Source organism: Melanerpes formicivorus, unplaced genomic scaffold (genome assembly GCF_026170545.1).
Source record: "Melanerpes formicivorus ecotype bairdi unplaced genomic scaffold, bMelFor1.0.p_v2 SCAF_6, whole genome shotgun sequence".
NCBI lineage: Eukaryota > Metazoa > Chordata > Aves > Piciformes > Picidae > Melanerpes > Melanerpes formicivorus.
The window spans coordinates 9,468,369-9,482,017 of record NW_027142358.1 but is presented as its reverse complement, the minus strand read 5'-3'; the positions used below and the strand labels follow the sequence as shown (position 1 = coordinate 9,482,017).

At 37.1% G+C, this 13,649-nt stretch overlaps 1 protein-coding gene across 3 annotated transcripts in view; it reads right to left on the bottom strand.

The window, feature by feature from the left end:
* Nucleotides 1–13,649, bottom strand: part of LOC137441799 (adhesion G protein-coupled receptor A3-like) — a 257,730-nt gene that overhangs the window by 194,358 nt on the left and 49,723 nt on the right. Inside the window, exon 1 of one of the 3 annotated variants that reach the window (XM_068139607.1) lies at nt 6,376–7,293. The exons of the other annotated variants lie outside the window; for them this stretch is intronic. Within the exon in view, the coding sequence (XP_067995708.1) occupies nt 6,376–6,437 (62 nt within the window). The 5' untranslated portion in view covers nt 6,438–7,293. Of the gene's footprint in view, nt 1–6,375; nt 7,294–13,649 lie in introns of those variants that run through there. 3 annotated transcript variants of the gene reach the window in all.

Here is a 13,649-nt window from a genome sequence, read left to right as displayed (position 1 = left end):
AGTTCCATTCCATATGAAAAACAGAGAGGCAAAATGTAAAATATTTTCAAAGTAAATTGAAGCTTGACCTCACTAGGAGACTTCTGAGCAAATATTCATTAAAACCAAAAGACCTGCGATCAAGCAATATCACCCCTAAGAAAAGATGAGCTCGAACAGGTTCCCACATCCCATCCCCTTTCCTGTAAACATCCATCTGACCACCAAGGGTCATCAAATTCAGTGCAGTCTTTCATCCAGAACATAGGGAACAGGAGAGTTTGGTTAATAAGTGAGATAACATGTAGCAAATACAGAGAAATCCAATTTTGTCAAGCTAGAAGTCTTTGGTACTTGGATGTCTTTCCAAAGTCTATCCCAGAGAACTGTTTTTCAGGAAGACTGAGGAGCCTACATGCAGTAGCGTGTACTCGTTCCTATGTGTATTTACTTCAGTGCCACTCACCTGAAAATTTACAATCTCTGAACCATAATTCTGAGTGCTCACAGGTCCAGCAGAGATCCAGCACCCACATTTTTGAGATCCAGCTTTGTGCCACATGAAACTGAGCTAGCTGCTCCTGAATTCACAGCTGTCAAAGCTGCACAGCCATATTCATGCACTGCTCTGCTCAAACTAACATCAATTGCAGAAACAATCTGCAACTCACATTATCGACTCACGGATAAACAAAAGCTGTCCATATTTAAAGGGGGATTATTTTCAGGGATCAGCAAAATACCCAACAGGAGTCCCAAAGAAGTAAAAAAAAAAAAAAAAATAAGAAAAAGGAAAAAAAAAGTTTGTTTCATTACAGGAGGGAGAAACCCATCTTAAAGCAATACTTGCTGCCCCCCCCCCCCCCCTTTTTTTCCCCCTCTATAGGCTTTTGAAAAATATTAATAATCTTCCTTAAAATCACATTTTTTTTCTTAAGAGAATTTTCTCAAGGGCTGGAAGTATGTTAACACAGAAAAAGTTATTTTCACCAACCCCCCCCATGTCCTGCCCCTCAGTCACAAGGTAACATAGCGGATTTCATAAATTAAGGAAACGAGCAGAAAATTCAATTTTTCCCATATAAAATGCTATTAATTATATATTAACTTACAGAACCATGACCATCTCAATAAACTTTCCAATTATAGTTTGGAAGTATTCTTTAAGATTGACATCATTAATACAAATGAAAATTAATGGAAATTTCACAATGTCCTTTAGTGCATCAACAGAAAAGCATTCCCCAAGGGAATTAAGGAGTACCTATATTTAGCAGCAATATAAAAGAAAATGGCTGGAAAAAAAGCTGGCTCTTCAGTAGTCCTTACTATGTTCACTTCCTCATTTTTCTTTGAAGGTCTTGCAGAAGAAAGGCAAAGGATAAGGTTTTATTTGTTAACATGGCAACTATAAATATGATTTGGAATACAGGATTCTAGGAAAGCTGGCTGTAAACAAAATGTAATCAGCAAAAGTGCAGATGATATATAGTGTTTCGGTGAATAATGCTTTGCTGTGGTTTTATGTGGCTGGAGTGGAAGAATCTTTCAGCAGCTTTAACTAAAACTGAATATGTCTTACATTCATCACCCTGTTAACAACTATAGGGAAACAGGCTCACACTTATTCAGGTCTGACGTTCTGCCTAAAGACTTTCTCCTTTCTCTTTCCTAATTTAGGAGATTCTTTTTTTCATTGCTTTCAAATTAAACCTTGACCAGTAAAACAGTAGAATACTGTGGAAATGATCCTGCAGTGCAAAGTCTATCAGAAGCGCTAACTTCAACAATACGTGAAGTAATACCAGCAGATTTTCCACATTCTCTAACTGCAAAATCAGTTTTGTGATCAGTCACTTCTCTCCGGACCCTCAGGAAGGTGAGTGCATTGAGGGCTGCAAGAGGGTGGCTGGGAGCACAAAGAAGGCGCTTATGCTTTTCCACACCCTGTGGTCCCATGTGCTTCCCCAACTACATTCTTATGCAAGACTATATGTAGCTAGCTAGGACTAATTTAAAATTCCTCACTTAGACAACAGTTTCTTGCATTCAGCTGGTACACAGCTGCCTTAGTCAGTCACAATATTTCGCAGGAGGTTGGTTTTGCTCAGGGGTGGACATATCTGATGGCTGCTATATATCAGTCTATGAGCGCATGTAAATGGAGGTGTATTGCATTATGTTTGGCGAGTTTCCTTCTGAGAAAGTGTTTTGGAAAAAGTAAAATTAGCCCAACAATAATACCATTTTGAATGCACATTATGTCTGAGAATCGTATTTGCAAGCTCAATAATGAGCAGCAGTCTTTGACAATGGAGATCTTGCTTCAGAGTTGGGAAGTCAGTGAAAGGGAAATAAATACTGAGTGGGTGTATTTTGTTGATGAAATCACATTCTCAGAGGTATCTATACACATTGTTATAAAACATTAATGTATTGCATTCTGGATATTACATTACACATTATTTACAATGCATCCAATTAATAATATTATCTATATTACTGTAATAGATGGCATAACAGGAGGCTGCAGCCAGGTGTTCTTAGTGTTCACGTAATCAAAATTTATCTAAGGAACTTTTAAAAACATGTTTGCTTGCAACCTTTTGAATAGTTAAACAGCTGCTTGAATGGGAAAACATGTAACTTCCTGCTACAATGGTGCATTTAGTCCACAAATTCCTGATTTTATTTCCTTTAATTCCAAGAACCACAACTACACTTTAAAAAAAATAGTCCGAAGCTAGGTAGTTTTTAAGACAGAGTCTGAATTTGTATTTTCACCTTATAAAACTCCATTGTAATATGAACATATACACAGATGAGGCTCTATTCAGGTCAGTTAACTGTCCAAATATCTTTTTGTAAAAGGCAACAAAAGTTCAATATCATACTAATTAATATCAACATAGCTGTGTGGCTCAGAAACAACAAAAAAAAATCAAATCAGATTTAGAGCCACCCACTGAGCTGAAAATATTTAGAATTATGAGTGCAGCATGCTGTAATGAAGGATTTCACAAGCTCTACATTCTTACTGCAGACAGCTTGTACATTAAACATTTGATGATGTGAGAAAAACAGAACACATTCTGCAAAAACCTTCTGTCTAGTGTAGCAACAAAAATAAATATTTCATTGAAAAACCCTCAAACCTGTAAACGAAGCACTATAAAATTTTCTTATACAGAATCAGTGTTATCTTCTGGGTGGCCAAGTACGTACCAAGCAAAATAAATTAAGAAGTTCTGCTAAAAGTGAAACTTTCTCATTCCCTTGTGTTGGACTACTCAGAACACAAAGTCTTCCCTGAGAATCTGGGTTGTATTTTGATACTTTTTAAAACACTGCATACAGCTTGGCACAACGCACACTCAAGAGGGTTTGTTACACACCAAATGCTTTGGCATTTCAAAACATTTAAAAGGCAACCTACTGACATATGACAAATTTCCACAGACAGCAGCAGCTGCGTGGCCTGGTGCTGTTGCCACTATTAACCTCAGTTACAATTTGATGGCTGAATTAAGTTGTCTGCCAGCAGTTCCAGCTGGCATAATACATTACAATGTGCTGTCATGCTGTTTATCTATGGTCAGTGTTGTGACATGCTGAGCTCCATGTATTTACCCTCTTTCACAGATAAAGCATAAATCCTGGAACTTCATGCAAAGTAATGATTTCTCGAAGTTATAGCCAATCCAAACCCTATCAGTTCTGGTTTGATAGGTTTCATCAAAATGAAGTTATAAACAAATTAAATTCTCTCATCTCTGCACACTGTGGTACCATACATGACAAGACTTGAGAAAACTCTGGCCAAAAGATGCTGCTGAATGGCACTTTAGAGGCAAATAAAGTTTCATATCTATATATTGTCTGGCTTTCCGACTGTTCTCAGAGCTGAAATAGTCCCTGGAAGATCAGTATAAACTCAGTGTAATCTCCAGCAAGCTACTTTTGGATGGCACCTAATCTTGACTTGACAAAGATGCACAATCCAATTCCACTTCTAGTCTCCATGTGCATTGGATTCTAAGGGTTATTGAAAGACACATTTGTGGGATACCAAAAAATATAATTTTATCATTAAACCTTTTACTAATGACCCTCATTTTAAAGCAAAAGTGCCCAATTTACTGTCCACACGTACAAGCACTCCAGCCCTGCCGTCCTGTTTTCTGAGGGTACCTGCAGAGGAGTCAGGCTGCAGACTTTCTCACTCCACAGTCATGATAAAAAAAAACCCTAACCTGTTTACCCTCATTATCATTTATCAGGTATCTAAAAAAATAGGAAAACTGTAAACCACACCATGCTCATAAGCTGTATTGCTCTAACATTCTAAGTTTGGTACTGTATGCACCTATGACTCATTTTAAGAATAGCAATAGAGGGCAATTCCACTGGCTCATTTTGGGATGCTGGGAATACTTCACAATGGTATTCTGACAAGCAACTTGTTATTTGAGAAACAAATATTTCTTGTCCTCTCCAGATGTAAAAATAAGTAGGGTTTGAGATTTTCATGCATTCAGTGTTTTTAATGGCATTGTCCTTCATTATTTCCAATAGTGAATAGAAACAAGGAGGCTATTACCAATGTTCCCATGTGGAGTTAATAGGAAGCATCCTCATCTCTGCCATTTCACCAACCTCTCAGGATGTGATTTGACATGCTGGTTTTGCCTGCTCTAACACTGGCCACTCTTATTCCCCCTTCCTAATTACATCAGCAACATCACATTAATGAAACATTATGACTTACTAAGTAGCTCCTCCACAAGACAGTGCCTGATCACTTCTAAGAGGTTAAGTTCTTTGCAGTTACAATAATTCTCTTTGAGCTGTTCCTTAGTCCATACCAAAAGCTGAGAGAATAATCAAGTAACAATTTTGTTATATGCTGTTCTGAAATAAAAGAGTTTTAAATGGAGTTGTGGGATTGTGTTATTTTATGTGGGTTTTTTTTGGTTGTTGTGGTTTTGAGGGGGTTTTTTTTGGGGGGTAGGGGGTAAGAGGGTGATGTCTTTTGATTAATGGGAATGAGAGTCTTTCCCAAGCAAGCAAAATGTGTAAGGAATGCAGAACGAAGCCCTTGAGGTATTTGGGGGATGGTGAGGGAAACAAAATTAAAAGTGACTGAGGTGCCTCTGTTAAAACCATCTACTTTGTAAGTACATGAACATTTCCTCATTAAAGATTCATAAGGACTTTATAGTTTTAATGCACATGTGGCCAGTGTTACAGTTCAATAGCCAGAACTCTTGAAAAGAGGAAACAAAAAAGCGAAGACACTTTACTATTTTCTGATTCTTTCTTCATGGGAGATAGAAATCTCCTTTTTTAAACACCAAAGCACAGTTGCTGAAAAAATCTGCCATTCTATGAAGGTCTGAACAGATGAAAAACAAATCAGTATTTCTGCTGTAATTCATATTCACAGCCACTACCCACTTTCACTTTTGAATTTCTGTGTTTTCTTGCCCCAATAAAGGATGAAATAATGTCCCTTAGTCACAAATCTTTTCTATAATCAACAAGCTGTTGTTGAGGAGCACCTTGAATGTCTCAATAGTTGCAAATGATAAGGTGGCACCAAAAAAAGGCACAAAAGGATTTCAGAAGGGAATGAAGAGCCCTCCCTATATTAAGTTTCAACACAGAAGGTTTGGCACTGGATTTTCATAGGCCACCTAGGATACTTAAGACTTAGCAGGACCTAGTTGCTGTTTAAGAATGCACTGGTTTTCTTTATTTCTTCAGATCATTTTCTTTGTTTCTTTATGTCATTTTATCTGGTGAAGGTTATACTCCAGTTCTGCTACAGCCTGTTGTGTTTCAAACGTGGAGACATCTCTTTAAAAGCAGGCACCATGAGGCTGTTCTACAAGCTGGGTAATGTTACTTTATTTTTGCTGATAAAGTGAAGAGTTTTCTCCTGCTCTTTTCCTTGTGATTTTCTTCTATAGGCCAAATGACCCATTTGACTTTTTCAGGGTTCTTTTTTTTTTTTTCTCTTTGCCAAACCATTATCTGCACCAGGCAAAAAGGTCTGACTTTAGACAGAAGATTGGCAGACACCAGCAAACCCTCAGTAAGCTACCAAGGCTTGTACCAGGGACTGAAGAAAGACTGAATTATGTGTCATTAGAATTCTGGCATAGTTGCACATGGAAAAGTTCTGCAACAAAGCAAGTAACTGTGTAAGGATTGCCTTCCAGAGTGATTACATTTATTGAATTATTTTTCTCCCCAAAGACAGAATCCTAAACATTTTTTCCAGTGTAACATGGACCATTCACTCCTTGGTTAGACACCCCACCCCTCCACCCCTTTAGTGTTATGCAACACATATATGAAGTGCATTATTTTTAAGCTGTATGAATTACTTACTTCTCATCCTCCTCCTCCATTGTGCAGAGTGTGGGACTCCCTCTGCAGTATTCATGACTCATTCTAGGCGTGGGGAACACAAACCAAACATCTAAATGCAGGTTTCCAGCAATGTCCTAGGGCAGACCTAGCTGGCCTGCTCAAGTAATGCCACACACCTGTGGACTGAGAAGATTCAGAGCAATTTTTTCAGCTGCTCTCCGGTACTCTCACTCCTCACTGTGTTAGCATCACATACCATCACTCAGTCACAGCCATTCTGCATTTACATCTTCACAACTTATCTCCAAAACTTATGTATCAACCTAAATTTCCCAACCCTACTCTTTCCATCTTGATTTATATTTAGTCTCACACTCCATTTCTACTGCTCCTATTTTTATCTTCTCTTTTATGCTTTTCAGTTATTAATTATAAAGACAGAAGCCTTAGTCCTCAGGGACCTTAAAGTCTTAGTAACAATATTGCTATCTACAAAGATCACCTTCATCTTCAGTTGAACATCCATGGTTCCCTGATATTGGTTAATGTGCCATTTGGCTTTTAGTGTTGTAACACTTCAAAATGAGATGAGAAACTCAGAAAGCATCACTCTGCACTCCATTCAGGCTACCTAAATCCCTGATAAAGCAGGCAGCCTTCCTATACATTAACTTCCAATTTCACCTAGCTTCTTCTTATAATAAATACAACACTACCTCCCCTATATTAGTAAAATATTTAGTGTTCTCCATTTCACTTTAATTCCCCAGAATTATTTGTCAAGAAAATTCCCTAGATCCCAAGATAATTATCTCACTATTCAGACGGACAGAATATTTTTGTAGCAAATGACCACATCTGTACCACGACAGGCTCAGTTAGAGATTAATAGTGAGCACTACTATTCTGCCTGCAAATTTTCATACTCACACTATCTTACAGATATACTAAGAGTAACAGATTAGACCATATACTTACCATAAAAGTCAGTCACAAAAGTATCCAACCTACCTGGTAGCAACAACAAAGTATTGGGAAGATGCGAAATGTCAGTTTGATCAGTGTAAGTTTAATAATACTCATACTTTGACTCAGTATCACCTTATTCTTGTGACTGTAGAGAGTTTATTATTAACTGTTCTATAGGATTACACAATTCTTATACCCACATCTAAGGGCAAAACCATTCAAGTAGAAATCTATACTGAAGGATACCATAAAATGAAAGAGCAATTTCCACCTGGGTTTCTAAGAACAAGAAAAGAAGGTATTTGATACTTCTCAGGATCAGCTATTTGATATATAGCCATGAGGAAAATTTCCAGGTTCCTTATGATAGAATTCTATAGCCTACAGCAGCCCTTGAAACACCATTTCTTAAAAATCTCTTAACAAATTACTTTTACTGGATATTTTCATGATGTTTATATTAAACACACATATCAGGTACCAAGTGAATGTTGATAGATCATTGAGTTCATCATCTAACATAAATCTTTGGAGAAATGTAACATATTCCTTAAAAGCTTGCATCTCAGCCAAATGAAAACAGATCAGTGTAACTGTGCAACACCACATCTGAAACAGAGAGACAAATCTCTGCCAGATTTCACATCTGAGTATTTCCAATCTGAAAATAACTGTGTTGAAAGAAGAGAGGGGAATGGATGAAAATCTCCAATTTTGCATTATTTCTTTAAATCTTGGCCAAAACACTTTCCCATTTGTCCTCAGAAAGAACCCAGCTGCTTCTTAATGAATCTCTGTAAGAAGTTAACCCCTGGCTTAACCTAAAATGAAGCAAACCACCACCAAAAGATCTGATAAAATGATTTGCACTAGAGATTAAAACAAAAAACCACAACAGAATTAGAACAGATCTCTACTAAGCATTCCAAAGAGACTTTTCTGTAAGGAAAGAAAAGGAAAATCTTCACGTTTTAACCTTTTAAATGCAGATTCTTAAAGGTAAGTTTTGCACAAATAATCTGAATAATGTTACATTTGACTGAAGGATGGCAATGTTGCTTTTAATGACAGTATCTCTTCCATTCTAGGCAAATACAGTATACAATTCTATTAAATAGTTATAAAAATAGTGCGTAAACCAATTCAGAAATAATTCTATGGTGCATTAAATTACATTATATTTTTTTCCTCATAGAAGGAATTTATGACCCCTACTCATCATGCAACCAAGCAAAGCAGGAATTAAGCATGATATCTCAGATTATATAAAAACCCAAAGCAATCCAAAAGTATGGGAGATATGCAAGAACTGGACCACCAAGCATTATTCTAAGCAAAAAGCATGCAGATCAAATGATTCCTGATGTGCCTGTTGCTGATGAAAATTGTGTTAAGAATAGATTGACCTTCAACATCACCTCAGCAAGAGGATTGTTTAGGCTAAGATAAAAGATACATTTTTTTTGCCTGGTAATTGCCAATCAATTTTGTGATGGTAATCACTGAGTTATTTTTGTTTTGTTTTAAATAATCTTCTGATAAAGGTTTACTTACCAATAATAGACAAAATAACCTGGAAACAGGAAGGCAGATCATCAAGGGGTTGTGTGTACATAGGGGTATTTTCCTTACACAAACTGTAACCTTCCTCTGCAAGGCGTGGTAAACTCTAATCACTTCAATTGCCTCCTTCTCTGAGAGGGAGAAGAGGAGGGAGCAAAGAGGGGTCAGAGGATAACGACCTGCAGCAGTGCCTCCTATTGTGCTCCCTTCTGGCATTGTTCACTTAAGACTTTTCTCAGACGTTTTTAGGAATGAAGCAATTAAGAAGCAAAACAGCCACTTTCACTTTGATTCTCCAAAGTCAGGTAGGATAAAACTAAATAGGTGCACTTAAGCAAATATCATAGTAATAAAAATAAATCCCTTGGGTTGAGCAATGTAAGAGATGTAACTGAAGAATAAAATAACAGATGATTAAAAAAGAGCAAGCATCCAAGCCAGAAAAATAAAGCTCATATACTTTCAAATTTAAGGTGCAGAAAATACACAGAGTAGCTGACATGCAAAAGGAAAAAATGCAGCAAAGAACAACAAAAGCGTTGACTTTTAGCATTCTGGGATGTAGTTAGCTTGCTGTATAATTGGCCAACTTACTGTTCTGCTAACTTTCTAGGTGAGTGGTGAAGGCAGGCTGCCTTCTTTCAGGCCCACTGCTGGCAAATTGACACTGATATCATGCATACATGCACACACATTCTCTTTTTTAATTTCTTTAAATCCATGCTCATTCTGCCTCACATGGGAGCTCAAAACTTCAAATGGGAAATGAAAGATAATTGCATTTAGAAAAAACACTGACAAACTGTCAGTATTGTTCTGATCTATCAGTTCACACTCAGCTAACCTGAAATTATCCTAGAAATCAATATAATCATTGTTTTCATTTTCCAAGGTAGAAATCCATGATGATTCATGCTGTTCTTAATGTCAGAATATCACCTTAGCAGCTAGAGGTAATACAACCAAAATAATGTTGCATATAAAACATTTGAATATTGCAAATAAAACATTTTTTCTCAAAGTCAAGATCAATACAAGCTGCTCAGTTTTACTACTGTCTCAACACTGAGAAAAGTGAAGTACCATTTCTTGTTTTACTTCAGCCTGTGTGTTGAAGGAGGAAAGCAAGCAAGCAAGCAGCAGTTGCTCTCACAGCTTACTCTTTTTACATTAGCCTATTACTAAAGTGACAGTAAAATTAGTCTATCTGCCAGTATAAAAAGGTTCTTTCAGTCATTCTGCAAGACTCATAATGCCTTGCATGATCCTGTCTGCTTTTTCCTGGCTTACTACCCTTCATTAGGGCTTGTTTTTCATATATACCATATACCATCTTCTAAATCTTGTTGAACTATACAGTGACTTCAATTATCAGAAAAGGTTTGGTTTCAGAAAATTTTCTTCATTTCAGGGAAGACTAACCGTGGATCATAAAGAAGTGTACATGCTACTAACCCTTCCCAGCTATTTAATATATTTTAAGTTTTGTGTAAGCTCAGTTAATGAAAACAATATCCACATCTGCTCTTACATGTAACTAACTTACCAAGAAAATTGGGTAATGAATGGGACTTCATAGTGTACCACAAGCAACTTCAATAGTGTATACTAAAAGAGATTTACAAGCTCTGAAACATGCAAACAATGAAATAAACAAACAAAAAAGCACACAGCTAATGCTAGAGTTTTAGTCTGTTGAACCTCAACCACACTAAGACACATTAAGCAGTTAAAGAAATTCATTGGCCAAGGTAATTTAGCAAAACAAAGCGTGGTGTACCTCCTGTTAGCATGTTGCACAAGTTGAAGGAGCAGTAGCAACAATGACAGGCCTATACCAGTTTTTGCATATGTTGGCATGAGCCCAGAGTCCTGAAGAGTTCATGTTCTTGTTGCTGGCATATGCTCAACTTCATGCATCCAGTATACATCCTTCATAAATTATGATTTTTACATTCTTTGTACATATTAACCAGAGTTTCACTGCCCAGCCTGCACCTCTCTTTTCCTAAAATGCCTGCTAATGAAATAGCTGCTTTGCAGCAGGCCAGCTATGTTTTCTGAAGAAACATGGGCTATTCCTGTGAAAAAGAGTAATACACTGGGGAATAGCACCTCCATAACATGGAGGTGTGGAAAGCCACAAGTGTTATTGAGAGGCATTAGGCAAGGCTGCAGAAATGAAACTTGGCTTAGGTCACTTATGTGAGAATTAAACCCCAATTATTTTATTGGGAAATCATCACGTGAGAATGTGCTACTGGATGTGTGGGGGAAATGGGCCAACATTAAGAAAGAATATAGGACTTCATAATGATGTGCATGTCTAAATAATTATAGAGGTAAATACACATAAAATGACAGAATCACAGAAATGCCAAGGTTGGAAGAGATCTCAAAGATCATCAAGTCCAACCCATCACCACAGACCAAGTATCCAAGTAATCAAAGGTTATTTCAACACAATATGAATGCGCACAAAAAGAATGATGTAAGAACACTAACACAGTGACAAAGGACGACTTTTTAAAAATAGGAATACATGCCTAAGAAATTAATCTCACCTACAAACAGAACTTTGGGGAATTTTCAAAGGGGAGAGATCTGAAATGAGTAAACAAAACTTTAGGACACACATCCACTAGCTCAGCAACTCAAGACAGAGGTGGGAAGACGAGAAGTTTCCTTATCTCAGTAAGAATGAAAGAAGGAAGTCTGCGTAAAGACCACTTCCAACACATGGTATTGTTAACTCCTTCCAAACAATTAGGTGCCTTCCCATGTTCCCTGTGTGTTCTCCCTCCACCCCTCTGCTAATACTTATGATGTTATGATACCATTTTTCCACTTTTATTAAATGTTTTTCCTTTCATTGTCACTGCTTAACATAGATTAGAACAAGGAAAGTAGGAAACGGCTGAATGAAGGAGAAATTATGTCAGAGCTGTTAGCTGAGATTGATTTTTTTTTCTCCTCTTAAGGTAAGTCAGAATCTGAAGACGAGTAGATAGGTACATGAAACCAGGGAGCAGCTGCTATGTGATAACAGTCAGAAAGGAAAAATGAGTGAAATGCATTTTTTGCTTCTGAAGAAAAAGGCATTTAATTTCATTTACACAAACTACACAGACCCACTACTCATACACTTGAATGCAACCTGAACTGGTCCAGTACTGAAAAATGTTTAGGTGATAGAATAGAATAGAACCAAACTGAACCGAACCAGGTTGGAAGAGACCTTCAAGATCATCATGTCCAACCTATCATCCAACACCACCTAATCAACTAAACCATGCAACCAAGCACCCTATCAAGTCTCCTCCTGAACACCTCCAGTGATGGCAACTCCACCACCTCCTCGGGCAGCCCATTCCAATGGGCAAATTGCTGGCATGCTCATGCTTAATGTCAGGTTTGGACTGATAAGGATTTATTGGTTACAGTGGCAAAGACACATTAAAAGAATTATTTTCTTTTTTTAAAACCCTGTGACACGTTACAATTTCTTCTCCCCTGACACATTATAATTTTTAGGGACATTATTTTGAACTGAAGTTTCAGTGTTCTTAATGGAGTGCTGGAAAGCAATGAATGGAGTGGCTAGTTTATGGTGTTTATGATGAGAGGGAAGGTTGAAAAAAAAATTTCTTTTTATCCCTGGAAACTCAGCCTGGCTGCAACCCATTCTGGTCTTACATTTCTAAATATTTCTGTAAGTTCACATAACCCTGTACAGTAAGAAAGCTTTATATAATACTCAAAACTTCACTCAAATAGCAGAATTGTCCCTTTGGTGGCACTTGCACTTCTCAGAAATACCTAAAAGCAATTAATGGTATAAATGGGGGGAAAAGCATATCAAATTCTCAACTTAGCTGCTGACACAGTACAGTAAACACTGTTTTGTTCTGAGCACAATGTACTTGAAACTCCCATTTCAGCTGAGAAGCATTTCTTTAAGGTCTTTAAAAAGTATTAACTTTGCATTGAGAAAAAAATGTGAATATTGAACATTAAAAAAATGGAAGGAACACTAGGTGAAAATAAATGCATCGTGTCCCTGGGGAACATACATTTGCTTAACTGGCCATTAATTATAGCATCATAGCAAAAATGTTACAGTTATGGTTGAGAGACAACCACACTTCTTAATAATTTTGGGGGGGTTTCAGACACCTACAATTAAAGTATTTTTTCCTGATTTAGCATCTTTCATGGTTTTTTTTCTTCCATAGACAGAAATTAATTGATTTTGAGATCTTTGAGCTGCCGCCTTGACAGTTTTCTGGGTTGTAATGGCATGATAAAAACATTATGTGTGCTTCAACAAGTTGATTGCATTATGTTAACTCAAGTGGTTTATTTTTAACTCAAACTGCTTATTTCTGCAAGATGAAGCTTGCTGTCATTTCACAGAACAATTTTGTTTTTTTAAGTTCACAAGCAAGTACACATTTTTATTACAGTAGAATGTTTCTCTCTGTATTCTCTGCAACAAAACACTTCCTAAAGTAGAGCATAGAGGAATTTTGTAATTCTTTTTTTTCCACAGAATATGTGTATAGCTCGGACTATACAAACATCCTCTATAGCTCTCCCAGTCACTTTCCATTTCAAGAAGGAGGCAATTTGTGTTAACACAAGACAGCTTATCATGTGCTAAGTCTGCATGCAATTTTCTCGTGAGAACAACCATTTTGTACCTACTTGACACATGCAGCACTACACTACACCCTACTAATCAATTCTGTCTATATTAA